This window comes from Anastrepha obliqua, chromosome 2 (genome assembly GCF_027943255.1).
Source record: "Anastrepha obliqua isolate idAnaObli1 chromosome 2, idAnaObli1_1.0, whole genome shotgun sequence".
In the NCBI taxonomy this organism is placed as follows: domain Eukaryota; kingdom Metazoa; phylum Arthropoda; class Insecta; order Diptera; family Tephritidae; genus Anastrepha; species Anastrepha obliqua.
In genome coordinates this window covers 26,746,614-26,773,188 of record NC_072893.1, presented here as the reverse complement: position 1 = coordinate 26,773,188, position 26,575 = coordinate 26,746,614, and the positions used below count along the sequence as shown (strand labels likewise).

At 38.9% G+C, this 26,575-nt stretch overlaps 1 protein-coding gene across 1 annotated transcript in view; it reads right to left on the bottom strand.

Moving 5' to 3' along the window:
• Window positions 1–26,575, bottom strand: part of LOC129237653 (chondroitin sulfate synthase 2) — a 111,817-nt gene that overhangs the window by 34,846 nt on the left and 50,396 nt on the right. Inside the window, exon 2 of the mRNA XM_054872526.1 lies at window positions 7,272–7,949. Within this exon, the coding sequence (XP_054728501.1) occupies window positions 7,272–7,949 (678 nt within the window). The remainder of the gene's footprint in view (window positions 1–7,271; window positions 7,950–26,575) is intronic.

The following is a 26,575-nucleotide window of genomic DNA, read 5'->3' as shown; positions in this document are numbered from 1 at the left end:
GCATTTCATTGACCTTTGCCGATAACTCGTGAACGTTGGCGTAGTTCATAAGATCACTATCGTTACAATAAAATTTCTAGCTTTTTAATTAACTAACCGTATGAGCCATAAACTGCATCAGGCATCAGCAGCGACAATTTGTTGAGTGCAAATACATTTGACTATAATTGCATTAAGATTGTCAAATGCCAAAGTAAACAACATTAAATAATACGATAACAAATATGTGCAAATGTGTGTAAGTATGTATATGTATGGAGGTGTGGTGGTGGCTACTTTCAAAGCATCGAAAGAAAGAGTGAATATTCCATGTGTTGTAGGGCCCGCATGCATTTGAGGGGACAATAAACAAAAAACGAAAGATGTGCAGTCGTTTTGGCGTCGTTTGCAATCGCACTAGCCAATCATCACTCGCCGCGCACGCCGCTCGCTGCTCTCCTCAATCGCAACAACCAAATGTGCGCACAGTTGTCTCATCCACAGCACCAAACAGTTATCAACTGCCGGCAACTCGAGCAATCAAAATTAATTGAGAATGCAAAAATAACTATGTATATAAAAATAAATGTCAGATGCAAATTAGTTAAGTACTCTAACATTTAATTGAGCAACAGAATGTCCAGGCGGCCTCGGTTCAGTTGAGTGCGCTTAGACAACAGTCGACAACACACGACGACCTGCTGCTCGCACTCTTCTGTTTATTATGCATCACGTCTGTGCAGCGACAGCCTATTGAAGTGGAGTGTCCGATTCACTCAGAAAACCCAAACGTTTGGATACCCCGCAGAGAAAGACTTAAAATTTGTTGCTATTAAATTCTAAATTTACGTACTCATATGTACATAGGTAGCCGCGACGCTGCTGCTGCTTAATGGTGGTGTAAAATTTCAAGAAAATACCGTTTCATATTTGCTTATGTACATTTTTTTACATGTTTTTGTTCTTGTAATGTAATGCTTAGTGGCGTTTCTTCGTACTATTTTCAGGGTCAGCAATAAATCATTGAACTCGCATACGAATTACGGACGAATTCTCACCTCAAATTGTAGAATTGGTATCAAATTGTCTTGTATATTACTTTACGTACTAAATACATATGTGCGCATAAATATATTCATATGTATGTACACTTGTATTTACGATAATCCGAGTGGTCACAAAGTGGTATGGCATGATTTACGCGCCCGTCTGACCCCTCACAACCGTCTATACAATATAAAGCGAGCATTGGCCTATTCGCCTGATTGTTTGATTAAGCATGTGTAATTTTTATGTCTGTTTGTATGTGTATGTTTGCGCGGGAAGTCAACACATAATTTATAGAACAAATAAAATATAAAATTAAATTAAAGCTCTACTAAACCAGAAATATGACTGGTGATAAAAAAAATGCTAAATGCGGCACGAGTAAATATGAAAAGCGAACATACACACATCCATGCATGCATACATGTGTGTGTGTAGGGGAATGTGCATACAAATAAAAAGAGCAGGCGTCCGAAATTCCGCTGTCGTCACAGTTATTATTGCTGTTCTTATCGCAGTTCATCGGCTAAACCGATCGGGTTTTTTTGATTAACGGCTTTCAATGAATTAGGTGAATTACCTAAGCGAAGAAGAGATCATTGCCAATTCCTTCAATGATTATGTTTTTTTTTTTCTTTTTAGTTTAACAGACAATTTTTAATTTTGCTTATATGTATGTTAAAATATTTTAAATATTCTGATTAAAATTGTGGATTCAAGTGAACGTGAACAAAGCAGGCCATAGCACAGCGCATACATACATACATACATATGTATGCATTACTGAAAAGACAAATCAAAGTTTAAAATATCTGAAGAGTGCTCTGTCCATTCATCTGGCGGCGAAAATAGGTTAAAGACTAGCAGAAGACTAAATGGCGGCGCGTGTAGGTTGTTTGGCCTATGTTGTGTTGTGTATATTGGCCTCGTGCTAGACAAGTGGTCACTTCAGTGCCAATGCGCCATTTAGCAAGATTCGCAATCACCTCGATGATTGTAGAGCTTCCTTAGGGAAATTAGCGGTCATAGATAAAAGTCTAAAATTAGTTAGAGGATGTGGCAACAAAATGGTGTGGAAGCGCTAGTTGGATTCTGGAAGAATCACCACTTTAACCAACCAACCAACTAAGGTTACCAAGGCGAATCTATTAAAAGTGGTAACGGTAAATCAGCTGATTTGTTTTTGTTTTCTTTTGCCGTGTCCATGCGGCTGTCAGTCCAGAATGAAACAAGGCGAATTTATTCTTTCTTTTCTGCTTTGACAATCAAACGTACAAATTATTGTTGTTGATCAGTGCCACCCACCTTTAATGAATGCGCCCTCAAGGTCAAGGCCCTCAACTGTTGTGAATATGAATACAACAACAACACCAAAATGTGCTGGGAACAGTTTTTGACCATTTTTCGTCAGCTTCTGAGTATTCAATCAACAGCAAATGTTCGCATTGCTAATAAATCATGAACGCATGCCCATACCTCTATAAAACTAGCAATTTTATTACTTATTTTAATCACCAAAATGACGCCTGTCTTTGGATATTTTATGCAAACATAAATATTACTTCCTAGCTTTAAAATATTCACGGTGGCTCACCATATTTGGGTTGACTCATATTTATAGCGATTACCTAATTACAGCCAAATTGAATTTTTTGATTAGTTCCAAATCTTAAGTCACCCAAAATTTTTAATTGCATGGCACAAAGATTAAAATAGGCTAAAGGGTGGTTCATCTAGCGACTGGAATTTGAACTATTGAATATCTGTGATGTGTCAGAAATGTAGTTTATGGCTGTGCACTTATAAGATGAGTCGCTTTTCACTTCAACAAAGTTAGGAATAATTAAAAAATCGAGTAATTGGCCAAAAAGTTGATATCTGGTGGTTGCGCTTTGAACTCCATTAGACTATTTTTTGCAGAGCGTCAACCAGCCAGTCACGATTCAAGATTTGAAGCATGAAATTGAAGTTGAGATTGGTGAGATAAGTGCGGAAATTTGCGAATTTTGTATTGGGTTGGGGAATAAGTTCATAGAGTTTTCATATTTACTTTTATTTGGCAACGATTTGTTTACTGTTTGGCAAAGGTTACGTACGTACCCCATGACCAGAAATTACCGGGAATCTATAGTATTATTTTAAAACATGGCGCTTATTCTGACTAAACTACAATATGTACAGATATGAAATATATATCAAAAGAAAGGTTTTGATGAGCATATTTCCGGAAAATTATAAATTATAAAAATTAAAATTGGTTAATTTGTTCATGAAATATTTAAACAAATATACGAATATATATGGGTACGTTTGCTTTGTTTAGCTCTCTCTAATGAGCACAGCATTGTATGGGCAAAGAACTCTTTAATTGTTTTGTTTTGTTCTCTTTACTAATAAATATGTATTCATGAACATAGTCCCAACGGGTGCTGCGATTTTTTTTCAAAATTTTGTTGTGATGGCAATAATTGGTATGAATTGACAATTGACTTGAAATTTGTCTATTCACTTAAAACAACGGTAACAGTGCAAATTAGAAAGAGTTTTGGACAGACGCAAAATAGAATTTATTTTAAGAAAAAAGTACATCCATATTTAATTTTGAAATGTGCCTAGAGGACGACCAAGAAGAGTTCGTAGAAGAGTTCCTACTTTAAGTGGAGGAATAGAGCAGGTAAGTAAGTGATAAATGTTTGAAACCTCACGTATTGGATATGATTGGTAGAAGCATCCACTTTTGTTTTCGTGCATATATGGTACAATTGAACTACAATATATAAACGTATGTATGTATTTAAAAATGTTGTGTGCGTTTGATCCTTTTTGCAAAACTCAAAATTTTAAATAGTTTTAAAAAATGAGGAGAGAGAGACAAAAAATGTTATATGCATAAGTTCTTACATATTACATATGAATAAAAATATGCACTTTTCTAATCATCATCACTTTTAATATATAAAAGTGTCACCTATGCTGTTTACTTTCCGTGGGAAAAAAGCCCACCCGATTTTCGGGGGTTACATACTAGTGTTTAAATAAAACAAAACAGGCTTACATTTCTGGCAAATCTTATTGTATCTTCTTCAAAATATGACCCGTCTGAAGCAACACACATGTGCCAACATTTAACCCAGTCCTCCATGCAGCCCTGGTAGGCCTACGAAGGGATGGCCATCAGCTCCTTCGCCGCATTCTCTTTGATCTCCTCTATCGATTGAAATCTCCTCAACTTCAACTTGGAAAACAAAAAAAAGTCGATGGTATTTACTTGGTGTTTGGTCAAAAAATCCAGCACAATTTGGGCTCGGTGCGATGGCGCTTTGTCATCATGCAAAATCCAAAGTCCGGCCAGGCAGACACTAATGGTTCGATGGCGCTTAAAAGTGGCAGATGTGTGTCTTTCTGTCTTTCAGTCCTACCAACATAAGAAAAGAATATGGACCGGTTCCCACGCGTGCGGTTCGTTTAAATTAATCATTTCCGGTATTCATTCGAAAGAACTATTTCCGCTCTTTGAAACTATGTTAATTATATTTTTGAGTTATGTAACTTTTTATTAGTTTTAAGGCTTAGAAATGGAGCATCCGGGAGGCAAAAAGAAGTCAAAGAATTGCCGAAGCAGCCAGGGACATTTGCAACGCATATGGCGAAGGTGTCATAGGCGAGTCTACTGCACGGAAATGGTTTGCAAAGCGCAAAAATGGCGACTTTGACGTCGACGACACGTCCCGCAGCTGAAGGCCTTCTGAATTCGATGAAGAACGTCTCAAATCACTTTTGAAGGAGAACGGTCGACAAATCAGTCGTGAATTGGCGGAAAAAATGAACGGCGATCATAAAACGATTCTCAATCACCTTCGTTCAATGGAATTTACCGAAAAATTGGGAGCCTGGGTGCCTAACGAGCTCAACGAAAAAAAAATACAAAGAAAGTCGCCTTCAACTTGCTTCTCAGCTTCTAAGCATCTCGCTCGCCATCGAGCAACACGCGGTCATAAACAGCGCTTTTTGTATCGAATCATCACGTTGGGAGATGAGAAATAGTGCCTATACATCAATATGAAGCAAAGAAAGGAGTGAGTGGCTCCAGGAAATATGAGATACGCCAAAGCCGAGAGTCAAGCCGTATTTTCGTCCAAAGAAAATCATTATATGTGTTTGGTGGGACTGGGAAGGCATAGCACACTGGAAAATGCTCGAAAAGAAAGCCACGATCAACAAAGAGCTCTACATTGCCCGGCTACACCACGTGAATGAGGCTATTCGACTGAAAAGACCTTGGTCCTTCACGACAACGCCAGACGCACGGTGCACTAGACAGGGGTAGTTTACTAGGGCGGCACCCCTTGGTCGGGAAGAACCCAAGTCATTCCGGTAACGTAGAACCGGCTGTCATGGGAATGCTTGCGTAACCTTGGTACAATTACGTTTTGGATATTGTAACAGGTTACACTCCTTCCTATCCACAACTGACTCCGACATACCAAAGATATGTTCAGCATGTGAAGACACCCCGCACGACACTAATCACCTTTCCACATGCCCCATCTAATCCACTTATCTAACATCCCTCTCACTCTGAATCCAACCTGTCGAAACAGCAAGTTTCCTGGGCCTGCCGTTAGATGAGTTAGACGAAGACGACCGGGGGTTACACTTCACTGACAGGGCAAAGTTACTGCTACAACAACAACAATAACGACAACGCCCGGCCCCATGTTGGACAAGTCGTCAAAGCCGCATTCCAATAACTCGAATGGGAGGTCCTTCAGCGTCCACCGTATTCTCCGGAACTTGCACCGACCGATTACCATCTTTTCTGCTCCCTGGCGTTACCTTCGATAACAAAGAGGTTCTTAAAAACTGGCTCAACAACTTCTTTGACACCAGATCAGGTGAATTTTGGCGGAAAGGCATCAAGAAATTGGTCGAGAGGTGAGGAGGGGTCGTAAACAGCAACGGCGTATTTAAGGGTGGTTAAGTTTCAAGGGCCGGTGTTGATTTTGAATCAAATACAATTTTTTTATGAAATTATTGTCATTTCTCTTTATTATGATAACATTGGTATGGCTCAATTGCGTATGGAACAAAATATCGGCAAAATGGCCTCGGCGGCACACCTTCATCCGATGGTACAAATTTTCGATGACGCTGAAGCATAATTGAGGTTCTATGCCGTTAATGTGCCAAATTATCTCATCCTTTAGCTCTTCACTTGTTGCTGGCTTATCGACGTACACCTTTTCTTTCAAATAACCCCAAAGAAAGAAGTGCAACGGTGTCAAATCACATGATCTTGGCGGCCAATTGACATCGCTGCGACGTGAGATTATTCGGCCATCAAATTTTTCGCGCAAAAGAGTCACTGTTTCTTTAGCTGTGTGACAAGTGGCACCGTCCTGTTGAAACCACATATCGCCCACATCCATATCTTCCGATTCGGGCCTTAAAAAGTTCGTTATCATCTCACGATAGCGAACACTATTCACAGTAACTGCCTGACCGGCCTCATTTTGGAAAAAATACGCCCCAATGATGCCGCCGGCCCATAAACCGCACCAAACAGTCACTCTTTGTGGGTGCATTGGTTTTTCGGCAATCACTCTTGGATTATCATTCACCCAAATGCGGCAATTCTGCTTATTGACGAATCCATTGAGGTGAAAATGTGCCTCATCACTGAAGATGATTTTCTTCGATATGCATTTTAATTTAAACGCCCATTTTCATAATAAGCCTGCATAACTTTAACGCGTTGCTCGATTGTGGTTCAAATTGAATTAGTCTGAAATTGAAAAATGTCAAATGAACTGCAGAAAAAAAACTTGACGTTGAGGTGTGGCTCACATTCAACATCGGCCCTTGAAATTTAACCACCCTTTATATTTGATTAACTTATTGTTTCTTGTTTAAAAAGCACTACGAACTTATTCTCTAATCCGATAAGTGAAAAATATGCCATATTTTTTTAAAAACGAATGAAATTAAATTCTAAACACTTGATAAGACACCCTGTGTAATTATAGATGGTTTACATATTGTACGTACAAGTGATATTTTATTCACAACATTTTTATGTTTTTCTTTATTCTGTCGCTACCTTTTCAATTATTCAACAGCTTGCACGCTCAATTCGGAGTTGTGACACTGAATATGTATTGGATTATATGCAGCAGAAAGCAATGCACACAAATATTTGTTTTCATGTTCATTTGCATGCTTTACGGCGGACATTATGTACTCACCTGAAAGCTCGACTGGCATCCTGACAAATTGCTCGAATACTTTACACACCGTCCGATGTTGACGCTGTGCACATTGGTGACGCCATTCCTCACACACCAGTCCAAATTGTTGCGCATCTTCCTTATGACGCTGCTGCTCAGCAAAATGCCACCATTTAAATCACAGTAATTACGATCACTTTGAGTACCGAGATCATTAACACCATTGGAATTTGCAGAGCGATCACCCGCCGCCCCTGTCGCCGCCGCCGCATAAACACTATCACCGTCTGCGGCGATGTTTTGCTCCAATTTCGCACCCATATACAGATCGAATGTGATGCTGATGTGATAGAGCATTGCTTTCAATTTGCGTGCATCCACGTAAACTGTATCTGGCATAATCAGAAAATAATCATAGTCGTCGAGGTAATTGTCTGCAATGTATTTTATCACATGGAATGGACGTAAACTTTCACGAGTATCTGTGAAGCCGACAATATTCTTGAGTTTGTAGTTCGTTTTCACATTGTCGGCATTGATGAAGAATTTTATCTTATTCACTAAATGCGCTGTGGTGCGATTGATCGCTGTGGCTAGTGTATTGATGTTGTCCTGTGATGTCATGACGCCAATGAAGATTTTCTCGCGTATGCCCAGCTCGGAGGAGTAATAACGCGGCCGATTGACATTCTTCGCCTGAAAGAGAAGGGATGCGGAAATTGAAATTAAAAATGAACGCTTTAAAATTTTATATTAAATTTTAGGAAAATCTAAGCAATAATACAACAACAACAAAACAAAAAGTAAAACAAAAATAACAAGCTTGCGAGAATGTACAATATACTCCATTACTTGATATTTATTAAAGTTATGCCGTCTTGAGTATATCTAACTCTGCACGTTTCAGATTTTTTTTAAACATGGATTTGAATTTGCAACAAGGAGTTTGTAGCAAAGATTGAGTTAAAAATGGGCTCAATGGTGCGGAAATTTTAGAAATGTTGGGAACTGCTTCGGTAATGATATCATACTATAAAGAAAATAGTCGCTTACATGTGGCATGAATGCTTCAGAAGAGATCGTGAGTCCATCACGGATGATGTAGGGAAAGTAGCGGCAGGCCGTCGACATCGAAAACTGATGAAAACATCAATAAAGTAAAAAAAAACCGCAAATTAACCATCAAAGAGCTGGCAGAGGACTTGAACATTGCTTATGGATCCGTTCAGGGCATTGTAGTTAATGATATGGATTTGCGCTGTATTGCTGCAAAGTTGGTCCCAAAGAACCTGAATTTCATGCAAAATATTCATCGCTAAAGTCATGATTTCCAAGGCTGAATTCGACCCTACATTCATTAAATGCATCATTAATGTAGACAAAACGTTGTTTAGTGAGTACGACACACAATCTAGACATTAGGCAAATGCGTGGAGAGCTCCACGCTCCAATTTCAGCACTCAGTCATCATTAGGTCCATTGTACTGCACTCGGATTACGTTTTTAATTTCCTTTAAATCTACCCGACCTCCGAAGAAATCTGAGTAGATCTTGTGGTGCCAAGGAGCCAAGGTGATCGCTTCTTAACACATCAGTGCCAAAGACGTCAAGCCTGATTCGAGCGAAGGCTGGGCAGACGCACAAAAAGTGGTCTTCCCGTCTCCTCCTCCTCTTCACATGCTGGGCAAAGTGCACTGTCTGAGATGCCCACCTTTTCCATGTGCTTTGCCCATAGAGAGTGGCCCGTCATTAGTCCAATCAGCCTCCTGCAGTCCCCTCTACATAGTCACAGGAGGAACTACGACAGTCGGTCGGACATAACAGGTAACATTAGTATTGTCCACCTGCAGTCTCTCTCAGCCTGCCAAGCTCGCTTGCTTGTCGTGGCTTTGATGGCCGCAGAAGGGAGTGGCAGAACGGGCTCCTGGCACTTACGCCCTTTTTATTGTATTAGGTGGTAGCCGAGCTCCTCCTCCGCCGAAGAAAGTGAAAGTCAACTTTATGATAATTTACAAAGGGCTAGAAATATTTAATACAAAGCTATAAGAAATTAAATCCAGACCAACAAACTTGAAAAACAGCTATACTGTAATTGTGCATCATCGATATTAAACACGAATTGTAAAAAAAAATCACATTTTAACAATATACAAACCCCTACTGCATACAAATTGCGCCAAAATCTGATGGCTCACAGTTTTGTATAAAGAAAAACTGAAAAAAAAAATATTTGCTGCTTTGTGTTTTTTTCGTTCGCAATATATTTGGCGAAACAAAAACACTCTCACTTTGAAGTGCACTGACTTCATTATTCTTCCAACTAATTCAATTGTTTACCAAAACCGCAGCCTTGATGATTTGACTAATTTATGGTTTTTGAAAAAATTTGCGAATTCACTTCCATGCGGTCAATTTAATAAATTTCATCGTTTAGCAGCATAGCCACTGGTGGGCGCGCAGCATTGGTCCCCGTGCAAATATTTCTAAAAGTAATTTATATTTAACTCGTCGGGATAGGCAGAGAAGAGAGACAGACAGAGACAGCTTTATTAATTTTGAACTTTTCGTGGGTTCAAAAAATCTTTCTTCTTCTTCTTAATTGGCGCGATAACCGCTTACGCGATTTTGGCCGAGTTGAACAAAGCCGGAGTCGTTTCTTTCTCGTGCTAACCGGCACCAGTTGGACGCTACATCAACTGAAGCCAAGTCTTTCTCCACCTGATCTTCCCAGCGCCTAGGAGACCTACCTCTTCCTTTGCTATCACCAGCTTGTACCGCATCGAATACTTTCAAAGCCGGAGCGTTTGTATCCATTCGAACGACATGACCCCGTCAACGTAGCCGCTGGATCTTTATTCGTTGCGCTATGTCTATGTCGTTTCTAGGTCGTCGTAAAGCTCATACAGCTCGTTGCTCCATCGCCTACGACATTCGCCCTCGCCAACGTGCAAAGGTCTAAAAATCTTCCGCAGAATCTTTCTCTCGAACACTCCAAGCGTCGCTTCATCGGATGTTGTCATCGTCCAAGCTTCAGCGCCATACGATAGGATGGGCATGATGAGAGCCTTGTAGAGTATTAGGATTGTTCGTCGAGAGAGGACTTTACTGCTCAGTTGTCTACTTAGTCCAAAGTAGCACTTGTTGGCAAGAGAGATTCTACTTGGATTTCAAGACTGACATTGTTATCGGTGTTAATGGCGGTTCCTAAATAAACGAAGTCTTTTAAAACCTCGAAATCATAACTGCCGTCAAAGACGTGAGTGCCGATGCGCGAGTGCGCCGACTGTTTGTTCGACGACAGGAGGTTCTTCGTTTTGTCCTCGTTTACCACCAGACCCATTCGCTTTGCCTCTTTATCTAGTTTGGAGAAGGCAGAACTAACAGCGCGATTGTTAAGGCTGATGATGTCAATAGCATCGACATACGCCAACAATTGTACGCTCTTATAAAAGATTGTGCCTGAGCGATTAAGTTTCGCGGCTCGTACGATCCTCTCCAACATCAGGTTAAAGAAGTCACTCGACAGCGAGTCACCTTGTCTGAAACCTCGTTTGGTATCAAACGGCTCGGAGAGGTTTTTCCCAATTCTGATGGCGCTGCTGGTGTTGAGCAACGTCATCTTGCATAGCCGTATTAGTTTTGCGGGGATACCAAATTCAGACATCGCGGCATACAAGTAACTCCTTTTCGTACTGTCGAATGCAGCTTTGAAGTCGACGAAAAGATGGTGTGTGCCGATTCTGCTTTCATGGGTCTTTTCCAAGATTTGGCGTATTGTGAATATTTGGTCCATGGCAGACTTTCCAGGTCAAAAGTCACATTGATATGGTCCAATCAGTTGGTTGACGGTGAGCTTTAGCCTTTCACACAATACGCTCCCTAGAACCTTATAGGCGATATTTAGAAGATTAATCCCGCGATAATTGGCACAAACTGCAGGATCGCTCTTCTTATGGATTGGGCAGAGTACACTTAAATTCCAATCGGCAGTCATGCTTTCATCCGACCATATTTTGCATAGGAGCTGATGCATGCACCGTCGGCGCCCGCGGCTTTGTTGTTCTTTAGCCGCGTAAGCGCTATTCTCATCTCTTCATGGTCAGGTAGCGGAACGACAATTCCGTCGTCAACGATTGGGGTATCGGGATCTTCACATTCTCTGTGACATGCGCTGCTGTCACTATTTAATAGGTTCGAGAAGTGTTCCCTCCATAATTTAGGAATGCTCTGGATGTCAGTCACCAGATCGCCGTCTTTGTTCCGACAGGAAAACGCCCCGGTCTTAAAACCTTCTGTAAGCCGCCGAACTTTCTGGTAGAATTTTCGGGCGTTGTTCCTATTGGCCAGCATCTCAAGCTCCTCGCACTCACGTATTTCGGCCTCTCGTTTCTTCTTTCGGATAATACGTCACTCTTCCTTTCTTAGCTCTTGGTAGCGATCCCACATGGCTCGCGTTTCGCCCGATCGCAGCGTGGCTCTATAGCACAGTCAAATTCTCAACTTATACTTGAAACCCATTTTTGGGTGACTTCATGTGCATCCACTTCCAGTAAAAAATTTTCTCTTTCGTTCCTCCCCGTGACTGCTATTTTATTCGTACACAATAATTAATTTTCAGTTGTTCGTAAAGAGCAGCATATACAGATTTTAAAATTGCAACTCAGATAAACGCTACTCTGCAGTGCCACCTTTGGCAATTGAAAATATTATACAATTATCTTTGGGCTTTGCGTAGGCATTGCCAGGTCGGCGGGCTATGAGCCCATTTGCACACCCTCTGTGGCTCTGCGCGCCTGCACATGTTCTCCACAATTGCTCCAGTTCTCTACTAATGGGGGTATGTATACAGCATATGTGGTTGTGTATAGGGTGCTCCATTGATACCGCAGGTTTTGAATCCAGCACAATTTTTTTGTGTCTCGTTCAGCGCCAGTATTTGGCTGCCGTAATGAGTGAGCATTGAGGTTGAGTAAAAGAGTTTCAGTTCCGGATATATATTATAACTCACAGAAGTTGTGAAAAATTAATACCGAAATGTTGACACTTCAGAGGAAACGGTTCAAAATTATTGGCAACTGGCTCTAGAAATTTCGTAATATGTTAGGCCATCCTAATCTGAATAGATCTCACATAGACCACAAGGAGCTGTAGTGTTACCAGCGTTGTTGGAGTCCTGTTAAATAAAGTTCATGTCTTGGCGAGTTTTAATAAACAGTTTAAACTTTTGTCAGCAATATCCTTCAGAGATGAAAAGTATACCGATCCCAGGCAGTTGTAACGAGTTCAGCTTAGAGCGGGACAGTAGCAAAGGACGTGATCTAACGTCCGGCTTTCTTCCTCGCATAAGTTACACGGGACATCGGAACATTGAAGGTAATGAAAAAGCTGATGAACTGGCAAGAGGAGGATTTGCCATGAATAATGCTCTTGCAGAATCGGTATTCACACCATTAGGTGCAGTCAAGAATATAATTTCCCTAAAATACCTCCGAATCGCGGATTGTACATGGAAAGACCAGGCGAAATGCAAAATGAGCAGAACGTTATGGCCCATCTACAACCTCAAGCAATCGTTGACATTAATAAGCATGAATCGACGGGACGCTTGGAGACTAACGGCAGTCATAACTGGCTTTTGGTCCGAACGGAGAACAAGTCGCCAAAATGGGCATCCCTCACAACACATACTGTCACAGTTGCAGACAACCGGAGAAAAAGGAAACAATCTTCCATTTCCTCTGTGAATGCGCTGTCCTATGGATGGACAGAATGTTAACTCTGGGCAAACCGCTGTTCGAGAGTCTTGAACAACTGTCTGCCTTAGATGTCAACAATCTGATAAGGTTCCGGAACCGCACAGACTGGATATAGTCATGCTGTGAATAGCCGTTAAACGAGTTGGTAAGGAGGATGTGACAGAGCTCGTCCATTTTGGATGTAAAGTGCACTGAGCTAGTCATTCCATTATTGTGTCGAGTGTCGAGGGTAGTAAATTTCAATGCTAATTCAGCTGCTTTGGTTACAGCATAGATCTCTGTTTGAAAAATGATACAGTTATTAGGAAGCATGAAAGATTTCTCGAGATCAAACTGCGGGCAGTAGACAGGCGCTCCTACTCCTTCCGTAATTTTGGATCCAACTGCAAAGAAATTGTATGCGTGGTGATCGGATTCTAAGCACTTCTGCCAGCCATTCGGTTCTATTACAAAACCAGGCCTCTTGCCGAAGTTTACTTATGGAATAACTCAGTCAGTCATCCTGAGTCTTAGTGCAGCTCTTTTGGCTGAGTTTCTTACAACTAATTTGATTGGATACCAGTCGAGAAGCCGCTTTTGAAGTTGTGCTCATAGCGCCGGTTATACATATTTCTGCAATCTTTTGCACGCTCTCCAATCTTTTAACGTACTAACTTTTTTTCAAATTCTCAAAACAGACAAAATCTCATAATGAGACACCCTAAACTTTTGTGCGCACACCAGCTCTTGAAAAAATCTGCATGCGAATAGTTTCGCAATGTGGGTTTCGCGATTCGACATGCGTATTTTTATTTATAAACAAAGATAAGATAAAAAATTTGCACATTACCCAAGCAAAACTTTGCGAAATTGTGCTTCTGGCAAAAATCTTCTTCAAGGATGAACGAATTTTCGCTGGAACTGAAATAAATACATACATACATACAATGAAAAAAAAAATTATCTACATAAACACCGACCCATTCGGCACTATAAAATAATCTTTCACAATTTCGGGATCCACATTTGCAAGTCATAATCCAAGGTCGAGATGTGAAATGCGATAAATGGACAAATACACAAAAACAAGTGGCTAATGGGTTAACACAAGCAGAAGCAGCAGCAGCAGCAGCAGGAGTAGAAACACTTAATGACTGCATAAATAAACTTATTTAAGAAAGCTAATAAATCGAGAGCGAGGAAAGAAATGAACTCATTTGATTTGAGGCAAATAAACACGGGAATGCACATCCACACAAATAAACATGCACGCTCATGCGTATAATTTACGCAAACTACATATGTACGAATGGATTTATTTATTTGCTTTATTATTAATATTGGAATTCAATATGTTATTGTTGGAATGCGCACGCACATAAATATTGCATAACCCACAGGGAAAAACTGAACCGGTTAACAAAATGCCCACTTCAGAACTGGTAAAAAAAAATAAAAACAATAAAACAAATATAAAAAATTAAAAATTAGGAGTAAATAAAAAAAAAAGATTTAAATAAAAATAAGAAACTACAAAAAAAAAAAAATAAAAATTAATATAAAAAAAAAATATTTTTAAAATTGTAAAAGATTAAAAAAAAAAAATAAATAAAAAAAAAATTAAATCTAAAATTAAAAATAATTAAAAAAAATTAAATATTAAAAAAATAATTAAAATAAATAAATAAATGTAATATATACATAAAACAAATATAAAAAATTAAAATTTAAAAGTAAATAAAAAAAGATTTAAATGAAAATAAGAAACTAAAAAAAAAAAAAATATTAAAAAATTATGAAAAAAAATAAAAACAAACAAAATATTTTTAAAAATAGTAAAACAATAAAACAAATATAAAAAATTATAAGTAAATAAAAAAAGATTTAAATGAAAATAAGAAACTAAGAAAAAAAATAATAAAAATTATGAAAAAAAAAATATTTTTAAAATTGTAATATAAAAAAATAAAAACAATAAAACAAATATAAAAAATTAAAAATTATAAGTAAATAAAAAAAGATTTAAATGAAAATAAGAAACTAAGAAAAAAAATAATAAAAATTATAAAAAAAAAAATATTTTTAAAATTGTAAAAAAATAAAAACAATAAAACAAATATAAAAAATTAAAAATTATAAGTAAATAAAAAAAGATTTTAATGAAAATAAGAAACTAAGAAAAAAATAATAATAAAAAATTATGAAAAAAATAAAAAAAATATTTTTAAAAATAGTAGAAAAATAAAAACAATAAAACAAATATAAAAAATTATAAGTAAATAAAAAAAAAGATTTAAATCAAAATAAGAAACTAAGAAAAAAAAAATAAATAAAAAATTATGAAAAAAAAAAATATTTTTAAAATTGTAAAAAATTTAAATTAAAAAAAATTAAACCTAAAATTAAAAATAATTAAAAAAAAATAAAATATTAAAAAAATAATTAATTTAATTTTTCGTAAAATATAAAATATATCTCTCGTTTTTTTTTAACTGTAATAAAAACTCCGGAAAACAAAACCGTTTAGTAAGCTAAGCTGCACGAGCAAGAGCAACACCTGTTTTGCAGCGGCCAGCCAATGCTGTCCACACTGCAAAGTTATTGGCAAGCACCTAAGCTCTGCTCACCGCCGATTACCAAACGGAAATGTGTTCTTTCCAAAAGCGCGCAGGCTTTTTATGGGCAAAATCAATCCTATTGGAAAATTCAAATTTACAGTTTGAAAAAGACATCTAGTGGTCATTACAATTTTAGGGCATTGCCATACGAGTATAAGAAAACTTTAATTTAAATCTTAAGAATTTGAAGGCATTACCATATAGAAATAAATACATTAATAAATTATAAAATATAAGTATGCTACAAATGTAATATAATATATACAGGGTCCGCTACTCGAAGTGTAACCAATTAAAAAGGCCATAAATTTAGTTAGGAAAATTACTTTTATTCAATCCAAAGTAAAAAATGTGTGAAAATAATACAAAATTAAGAATCAATTTACTTTTGCTTTGACTCGCCTTGAATTTGCCTCATGGAATGCATACTTCGCGGATAGTAACCCGTGAGGATACCCTCGAAGTTTGAGAGCCGAGATTTTACCATCCTCAGAAGATTCCTCCAACGCTTCTGAGGCACACGTGAACAGAAGGATTTCGTGACCTTACAAGTTGTTGTATTTGCCCAGCGCTCGCTGAGTCGACACGAAGGCCACCGTTCCAGGAGTAGAGCGCAGGTTGTCAAGGGGATCCCAATCCTCTCGGGGAAACTACCTCACAGGTCCCTTGCCAGACCAGCTCAATGATATGACCAGGTAAAAGCTAACTAAAAAAGGGCTAGTTTTTCTGGGCGATTTTTCACAGCGACTCATCGTTAGTTTCTCCACGAGCAACAATGTGACTTAAGAGGAATTTTTTGTAGTTCAATTTAGTAAGCTTTATAACGTTTTGATCCATGGGCTGTATTAAAGCCGTACAATTTGGGAGAAAGCCCATTACCGATATTTGGCCGTCGCAGCTCTTTAACTCGCCTTTGCCTGGTGCTTTTTTCGGAAGATTTTCGCCATCGAAGGAACTCTTTTATCGGTTTATTTCAGCAATTTTTGATGGTATTGCGGTATTCTTTGCTTTGACAAAAAATGAACATAACTCAGGAACAAATGCTCTGTGAAACCATTCTTAAAATAAAGCTAAGGTCATCCAAGCCCTTTTATTCCCTTTGTAGACAACAGGCATATCGGTAAAGTTTTGTAATGAACGCAGATTCGCTGATTTCGCAATAACCATGATTTTTACTGTATAATTTCCAGCAACATTTGTGCAAGCACGGAACGTTATTCTCTCCTAAAGCGATCTTGTCCCCCCGAGCAGAGGTTTCTTTTGAACGAACAAGAGTTTTATCGGGTAAGGACTTCCAAAATAAGCCCGACTTATCGGTATTGCATTTGGCCCGTAAACCAATTGAACACGCCTTTTCCATTTTTCGAGACTCAGAAATCTTAAGAGTTTTCCTTTTACTCTGGACCGGATTCAGATCGTGTAACAAACTTCTCTATGGACTGTTAATTGTTTTTCAATATGAGTTATTGTTGTTCTGAAAGTTTTTAGCGAATGCATTCATGGAAATTCACGCATTTAATTGGTTCAGAATGTCAGCTTTTTCTTTGACTGCAAAAAATCAAAAATGACTACCAATTGGCATACTTTTTGTTTTTTTGCTAAAGAACTTTGAAATGAGGTCGAGTACCTTAAAGTAAATAAAGTTTTTGTTTATCGCAACATTACTCGTTACAATGACACTGAAAGCATCGCGAAACGTCATGGAGATGGTCCTCAAACGACTTGAGCGAAGTGCCAATCAAATGGCGAAAGAACTGAAAATATTTGACCGTAGCATCTGCCGTATACTGAAAAATGATCTCAAAGTCAAGCCTTACAAGATCCAAAAGGCGCATGCTCTCACGCCAAAGCAGCAACAAGTCAGACTTGGGAGAGCGAAGGAGTTACTTCGTTTGGCCGAAAGCGGTACATTTCCGTACATTGTTTTTTCTGACGAGAAATGAATTTAAAATTGAGCAATTCGTAAACTCCCAAACGATTTGAGCATCGATTGGCCACCAGGAGGCAGCACCAGCCACAAGTAATGATTTGGGCCGCTGTAACCACAGATGGGCGCTCTCCAAGCGTTTTCTTCGAGCCTGGCGTCAAGGTAAATAGGAAATATTATCGGGAAAGTATTCTGGAGGTTGCTTTGAAGCCGTGGGCAGACAAACATTTCGACGGCAGACCATCGACGTTTCAAGAGGACTCGGTCTCACAAAGCTCGAGTGAATCAAGACTGGCTAAAAAACAACGTTCCGAACTTCATAACGTCCACACAATGGCTCGCAAATTCACCAGACGCAAATCCGATGGATTTTTCTCTTTGGGCCATTTTGGAGACCAAAGACCGAACTAAAAGATTCACCACTCTCGAGGTGCTTAAAAAAGCCATTGTCCGCGAGAGGGCTAAAATACCTGCAAATCACATTTGGGCAGCTTGCAATCCATTTCTTGTGGCAAGGCAAAAGGTGGCCATATCGCGCAAAAGTAAATTGATTCTTAATTTTGTATTATTTTCACGCATTTTTTACTTTTAATTGAGTAAAAGTAATTTTCCAAACTAAATTTATGGCCGACGAGTTTTGGCTTCCGATGTCGTGAGAATGAGTAATATTCGTTCTCTAAAACTGGAGGATATTTACAAATTTGCCAAAGAATCTGGAAAATTCTCACAGGACTAACTATCTCTATCTCTGTCTCTATTAATTCCTTTCTCTTTCTCTGATACTTTTCTCCTTCCCTCCTTGACTATCTACCCTCTTTCCAGAGCTTTAAATACAATGGGCTTTTTAGCCTGAGTGTTTTAGGAGCCACCAAATCTCCTGGTGCTCCTGTGCTCGACCTTTTCAAATTTCAAATTTTTTTTCAAATTTATGGCCTTTTTAATTGGTTACACTTCGAGTGCCGGACACTGTAAATTTATCAGTGATTTGCTATTACTTTTAAAATTTTGAAAACAAAAGGAACATTATTTCAAAAAATTGTTAACTGCACTCAGCGAGCATAAGCAGGCAAAGCAAAGATAAAAATCGATTGTTCTAACGGCAGAGCAACCCATGCCGGGTATTTGCTAGTTGAAGATTTGATAGAGCTATTAAATTATTAATTTTTAGAATTTGATGCTGCCTACCGAAAAAGGCCTGCATGGCAGTGCCAAACGATAAAAAAAGAGATGCAGCTGTGCAAAATTCACTAGAAGCACATCAATTCATTACTAGTGGACCTCCCTGCATACACATCTATGTGCATCACTTGTACATATGTACGTATGTATGCACTTTAGTTCTTTTTTGGGAATTTGAATTTTTATAGATTTTCGTGGAGTTAGATAATTTTTAGAAGTACCCACTCAAATGAATTTGAAGTGGGATCGAATGCCGCCGAATTACAGCTGAAACACTTCACTTTAGCGACATATGCCTACGCACATTTCACATATGTACACACACATGTGCATGTATGTATGTATGTATTTATGTGTAGGAACAAATGCCGGAAAATGTCCACATACAAACATATGCGTTTATCTACAAACACACACATTCGTGAAGCAGGTCTATAGTTTTATTCAGCTATCACGCCCGAAATCTTCAGACACTAAGAGGTGCGCTATTTGTTTAAAGTACTCTAAATCCAATCCATTGAGCAGAGCGGAAAGGGGACTATTTATGTACAAATACTTACGCATACATGCGAATGCACTTAAGTGCTTAAACATCCGTTTGTGAAGAATGAAACCAAATGCCGCCATAATCGGCTAAGGAGCTTTTCAAGTCCTCTCAGTGTGATTGGAGAAGATTGATTATAAACTCAAAAGATTATTTGGAACCTTCAATGGGAAAATGTGTATGAAATGGCTTAAAAGTGCACACAAAAATTACTTAGGTAAGGCATAACGATGGCAAACTTATTCTAGTGAAGGGGGCGGACATGCTGCCCTGATGTTCCCATATAAAAAGTGTGCTTTGTTTAGGCATCAAGAGTTTTATGCCATTCACTCAGTTTACGGCATTCTTATTTTTGGCTTTTCGAATAAGCATAATTGTCACATTCGGCGTTACACTAAGACGCAGGGCGAGAGTTTTAAAGAGTATTCAAATTGGAGGCAGTTTTTCCTAATGGGATTTTTTTGACAGATCACGCGTGACTACTGTTAAACTAAATAGGTACATACAGCCATGGTCATATAGTAGGATATGCTGATGATATTGCGCTGGTAGCAGTAGACAAGCGGTTAGATCAGCTGGAAGCAAAATGTAACGATGCTTATAAGCGCGCGGAAGCAAAAAAGAATTATGAGAATCACGGTTGGCGGACACGAAATATTCTCACAGGAGGCGTTTAAGTATCTCGGAGTCATGCTCGACACGAGGCTAAGCTTCAAACATCATCTGGCAGCAGTTGCAAATTGTAAAGCAGCGGCTGTCAATGGCGCACTAGCGAGAATTCTGCCTAACATAGGTGGCCCGCAAGGAGAGAGGAGACGACTCATATCGACTGTGACGGACTCTATCGTATTATATGCGGCGCCGATATGGGCTGAGGCTAAACATAGGCATATGCGCGAGGTAGTTCGCACGCACAGACGCGGCGCACTACATACTGCATGCGCTAATAGAACGCTATCAGACGACGCAATATGCGTTATTGCTAGAAAAATACCAGTGGATATTCATGCGATGGAGCTGTATCGTCTCTATGGAGTAAAAGGAGTGAAACCGACGATAGCAGAATAGGCGGTAGAAAGAACGCGATCGATGGTCGAATGGCAAAGAAGATGGGATGAGTCAACCAAAGGTCGGTGGACTTACAAACTCATACCGAACCTTGACGGGTGGATGAATAGGAAGCATGGCGATATTGATTACTACCTAACTCAGATACTCACCGGACGCGGCTGCTTCCTTGAATATCTACACCCTTTCCAGCTGGCCGATAGCCTTTTTTGCCCGAGTTGCTCGAATACAGTCGAGAGAGCATAGGTATACCAAACAACCTTATAAATAAAGACTATTCGTTGAACCAAAGTTTTTGGTACCTTTGCTAGCAGGTGGACAGTGGAGATGAACTGTTTTAGACAAACCGACGACAGACACAGACGCTTGAACCAAACACTCACAACAGTATCGAACTGAAGACAAGACAATAGCTTGTGAGTATCGGACTATTGCGTTTTCTCCGATGTTTCATTCCACCCACAACCGCTTTTGAAGCCAGTGGGAGAAGTGAATACTATCGATGGCGTAAAATGTCCATACGCCCACAGGAGCGGAACCTGGACGCAGCAACCTGTTGTGTCAATAGACATAAACGCGGCTCCACCTTGAAGAAATGCTAACGCGGTTCCAGGGTGGAAATCAGCCGACGAGGAGGAGTGTTATAGTGTTAGTGGGAGCGTGCCCCACATACTATTGGTGTGACGGCACCTTTGATGATGTTTCAGACATTTTGATTTACACCTCCTGACAAAAAAAAAAGCTATGGTCATATAAATAGCACATTTAGACTTTGAAAGCAAATAGTTAAATATGTTTTTAAATAATTATTTTTTAATGGGAAAAAAGCAACATAAAAAATAAAATAAAAAATTATTTACTTTACTTACTATTTACCACTTTAAAACAAAAAGAAAAATGGTCGAAAAGAATTTCAGTTCTGATTTAATTTACGAGAACGTTGATAACTCACGAAACCTTCTGGACACATAAATAGCACATCCTAAAAAAATCCAAATAAAAGCAAAAATATCGGTCAGTCCATAAGTACGTGCGTATTTTACCCATAAATTCACTTTTGTACGATTTTTGCATATAATAAATTATTCGCGCAATATAACGGGACTGTTTATATTTTCTGTGATATATTGTGCATTCAACAAGTGATTTTAATCGCGGATAGAAGCACGTGTTGTTAAAAAATAAAATGGAATCTTCGAACGCGTATAAGAGGCATATTTTGTATTTTTTTATAAAAGTGGTAAAAATGCAACAACTACTGCTGCAGAAATAAACACTGTTCACGGAGAGGATACCGTGAGTGTAAGAACAGCGCAAAAGTGGTTTTCAAAATTCCGAAGTGGTAACTGCGACGTGGAGGATGCCTCGCGCGCTGATCGTCCTGAAGTCTTTAACTCCGACGCCTTGCTCAAACTTTCCGCCGCCAACCTTCAGCAGAGAGTGAATGTGTGTTCTCAGCTGCTGCAAACGCTTGAAAATGAAAGTTTTTTGAACCGTATCATTACTGGTGATGAAAAATGGGTCCTTTACAATAATCCTGTTCGCAAATGCCAATGGTTAGATAAAGATGAAACACCAGAACCGACCACTACAGATGGCCTTCACCCCAAGAAGATTCTCCTGTCTATTTGGTGGGATATAACCGGTATTGTTTATTATGAACTTCTGGAACCAAACCAGACGATAATTGCTGATTATTATTCCCATCAGCTATCAAAGCTGAATGAGGCACTTAACAAAAACCGACCGTCTTTAGTGAATAGACGCAAAGTTTTGTTTCACCACGACAACGCAAGATCTCATACCGCAAGGCAAACATTAGGCAAGCTGAACCAGCTCGGATGGGAGCTAATGCCGCATCCACCATACTCTCCGGATATTGCACCTTGTGATTACCACCTTTCCGCAGAAGAAAAGAACAGGCTTTTTCTTGTAACTTCCAGATATATTTCGCTCTGCTTTTTGCTGCATAATAGTCCCACTCAAGGGGCTCAAGACACCGCTGTCGGGTCAGCTAGTTATAATTGAAGTCATCCAAAACAACAATCAGCACCTTCTATCTCTCCAGAAGCTTATTTTCAACTAGTGTCTCATCATTATGAAACGCCGAAAAGACTAGCAAAAGTGCAGCTTCTTGGTTCTACCAAATAGAGTGAGCTTTTGCACTTTGTGTCTGTAACTGTTAACATTACGCCAAATAAAAGCTTCTCCGGATTAGGTCTTATGATTATGAAACGCACCTTATAAAGGCACTAAATTTTTCAATAGAAAAAAAAACGAACAGTAAAGGCATTCTCGCACAAATCCATTCGGCTACGGGGTCCGCTAAATTCCATGCATTCTATAAAAACCCTCTTGACTTCTAAGCTGATGCAGATTCATGAGGCCACAAGTACGGGTCGCTAATTCCCTGTAATCACACCAAAGATTAAGAAACTACTATAAATAAAGATATAAATTCTTGGAATGTAATTAAAGTCAATTGCAGACTGCTTGCGTCTTGTATGTAGCCTTAATGTGTATGTGTGCATATTTTAATAAATGCATTAATAATGATTTAGAAAATCTTTATTCCATTAAATGGATTTAGCGATTAATCTAATAAAATTACAAAAATTAGTGTTCGCCTGTTTACTTATTCTACATCACCCAATGGATATTTATGAGCCTTACACATTTTACGAGATGTTTATAACAAAGGGGGTATCTTAGGTTATACAGGTACATATAGAAATGGAGTTCACCAAAGGTGTGTGAAACTTTTATTACCTCATAACTTTTAAATTATTATTTACGAAATATTGATACTTGGTACGAAGACGTTCTTCTTCTTGATTGGTGCGATAACCGGTTAAGGGGGGCCTCTACTGTAAAACTTAAAAAAAATCGATTTTTTACTTTTTGTTGAAAGATACTCAGAAACAACTCCAGAATGTTCCATGAAAATCTTAAAACGAAATCTTGAATAGTTTTCAAGTTATAAAAGTTTTAGCAAAGCAGGTATAAACTGAGCGCTCGAGCGGTTTACGGTCATATGCGCTTGATCAAGAGATAAGACGTTCCCTACTCCAACCTTCTACTTGGTTACCCATGTCAGAATATCTATAGATTCTTTTGACCTTGAAAATGCTCATTGGATATTATTTCGCAGACGAAATGTTATATGGGGCAGGAATAGCTGATTAAGCTGTAAGTATGAAAAATTGTTTAAGCGTGTTTTTCTCGAAACCACGTTTTCAAAATTGCCCACATCACAGCTCCGTGAAAAATTAACATATCAAGCTCAAACTTTGATAGTATATTTTTAACAATATTTACTAGTTTTTAAAGCTATGGTGGGAAAAAATTTATTATTTATAACCCCTTTTTTAATAACAAAATGACAACAAAAAAATGTCGATTTTTTTAAAAACTTCAAAAATTTTACAAAAAATTTTTTTTTTTGCAAGTAATAGGCTTAACAACTAAAAATAATGATATATTATGTAATAAAAAAAATTTGTTTTTTTTTCATTTCAGATTTTTTTTAAATGCGCGACAGTGTGGGCAGATTTCAAAAGGCGTTTCGGGGGAGCGGCTGTACAGCTGCCATTTTGAAATGAAAATAAATTTAAAAAATTTTTTTGTACACTCAAGACCTGTGTTTATGTAACCCTAAACTTTTTTTTACTAATTAAATTAATACAAGTATGAAAACAAAATCCATGAAAATTTTATTTTTACAGTAGAATCCCCCCTTAAGCAATTTCGGCCGAGGTGGTGTATCCAACGGCGTCAGTTGCACACACCAAGTCAAGCCAAGTCCTTCTCCTTTGATGAGAGACTAATAAGGTGTTAGTTTTGTTCATCGAGAGAGGCTCTTAATTCTCCAAAGTAGCACTTCACTCCAGATAGTTGGAGGCTAGTTAGGGTCGTCTTCATACCAAAAATAGGTAAGAGGGGACATGAATTAGCGAAGGATTAAGACCAATCATTGTTTCTTCCGTCTTTTTAAAAAACTTTTGAAAGGCTTTTGGATGTATAGCTTAGAAGTTCATTGGAGAGTTCTGGTACATCAAATGCACAAGATGCATACCTTAAAGGCAAATCTACGCAGACAGACTACAAGAGGTAATTCGAACTATAGAGGGCTCTCTAGAAAAGAATCATCATGGCGACATTCTTGTATATAGAAGGCGCCTTTAATAACGGTACTGATGTTATCCAACGGGCGTTGATAGATTTAGGGGTGGAAAATTGCATTAGCAGTTGAATCATCTCTATGAGAGAAACCAGCGTATAATCCCCACTTCTTTGGTTATGTGCGATAAGCAAAATCTTGATTAGGTGGGGCAAAAGTGGTGGCGTATACTGATGATATGGCATCAGGACTGTATATTATATTAACACGATCAGTGGGATCATTCAAAGGGTACTAGACGAGCTTAACTCTTGGACTTCAGGCTGTGGTTTAAGTATGAATCCACGTAAAGCAGAAGTCACGCTTTTTACCACTAGATTCAAGGTACCCAATTTTACCATACCACTAGACAAACTCTCCCAATTTCATCCAGCCCAAAGTACTTATGTAAGAGTAATCTTGGACTTCAAACTTAGCTAGAAACTGAAGAAGAACAATTGAAGAATAGGTAAGGAAAGGAGAAATTGCTTTATCTGCCTATAAACGTATGTTTAGAAGAAGACGGGGACTTCAACCCCAGTATAAATTATGGTTGTACAAAGGGTTATACGACCAATTTTATTCTATGGATCGGTAGTTTGGTGGAAAGCGCTCTAGGGAGAGATTACAACATCAAATTGCATGGCAGCACACAAAGATCAGCCTGTGCAATAACGGTTGGTGCATTCAGATCATGCCCTATAGAGGCTCTTAACGCACTGACACACGTTATTCCGATAGATCTACATACCAAGAAGATGGCAAGTATGAGTGCATTTAAGTTAAATGAAGCGGGTCGCTGGATGGAAAAAGCGTATGGTCATACGTGACTATTATTGCGACAAACTCAGTTCACCTTGCCAAGGACTGATTACATCATCTCAACGGTTACATTCAACAGGAATTTTTCCACTCTCGTTCCATCTCGAGACGAATGGAATAAGGGGCTTTTACTAAACAACTTAAGACACTAAAGTCTACACAAATGGCACAAAAATGGATTGTTGTGTTGGAGCTAGTATATATTTTCATACACCCTGCGAAGTTTTTTGAATGGATCTAATTCAACTTTATACGAATTTTCTTTTTCTGCTTATTGATTTGCTCTGAAGAAGAAACCGAGGGAGAGAGAGAGAGATTTTGGTCGAGTTTAACAAAGCACGTCAGTCGTTTCTTTCTTGTGCTAACCGGCGACAGTTGGACACCCAAAGTGAAGCTAAGCCCTTCTCCACCTGATTTTGCCAACGCAGAGGAGACCTTCAAAGTCGGAGTATTTTAGCCTGGCTTTGCTTTGACTGATTTCGTTTTTAGGTAGGCGAAATGGTTAAAGTACCAGTCTGGCACTCCCCAAGTGGCACTAAAGCGCCGTTTTGATACCATTATGAGACCTCGAGCAGGCAGATATCTATTGGCAGCCAGAGCTCTTGATGTAATGGAGAAGGTTGATGGGATTTAGGTTGGCGCACTGCCCCAGGCTGCCGAAGAAAGGCGCACCCAGTGACCTTAATCCCCTAGCTGCCAAACCCCGACCGTTAAGAGAGAAAGTGGCCAACAGTCTCCTTCTCTGAGAGATGCCCACAGTTTGTGCAATGGGAGTAAATGGTAAACCCAGCTTTTCCGCGTGTCAGCCGACCGTCCAATATCCGGTAAACCTAGCTACGAGTTTGGAAATTGAATGGCGGGAAGATCCTAGGACTTTTGGAGCTCTCCGTATATTGTACTGGGACTAAAGGGTTTTCGAAATGGCACTCGAGGAAATAGAGCTCCATCTCTTCTGCGCTTTTCTGAGTAATAAGTTGGACAATTCCCTTTTAACAATAGTCAGGAAGATGCCAATGACCGGGTAGGAGGTCTCTGAGACCAATTCAGTCCCCTTCCTGGCAAACTCATCAGCAATTTTATTTCGCTCTATGTTCCTATGGCCTGGAATCCACATCAGGGAAATGTTACCCTTAAGAGGTTTGATCGCCTTATAGGAGTTGACTAAGCTGTTGGGTCTGCCCCATGGCATCGTCAGAGCCTTAATCGCGGCTTGGCTATCGGAAAAAATGTTAATATCTCTCTCGCTCCCACGTTCCCAAGGCATTTTGCA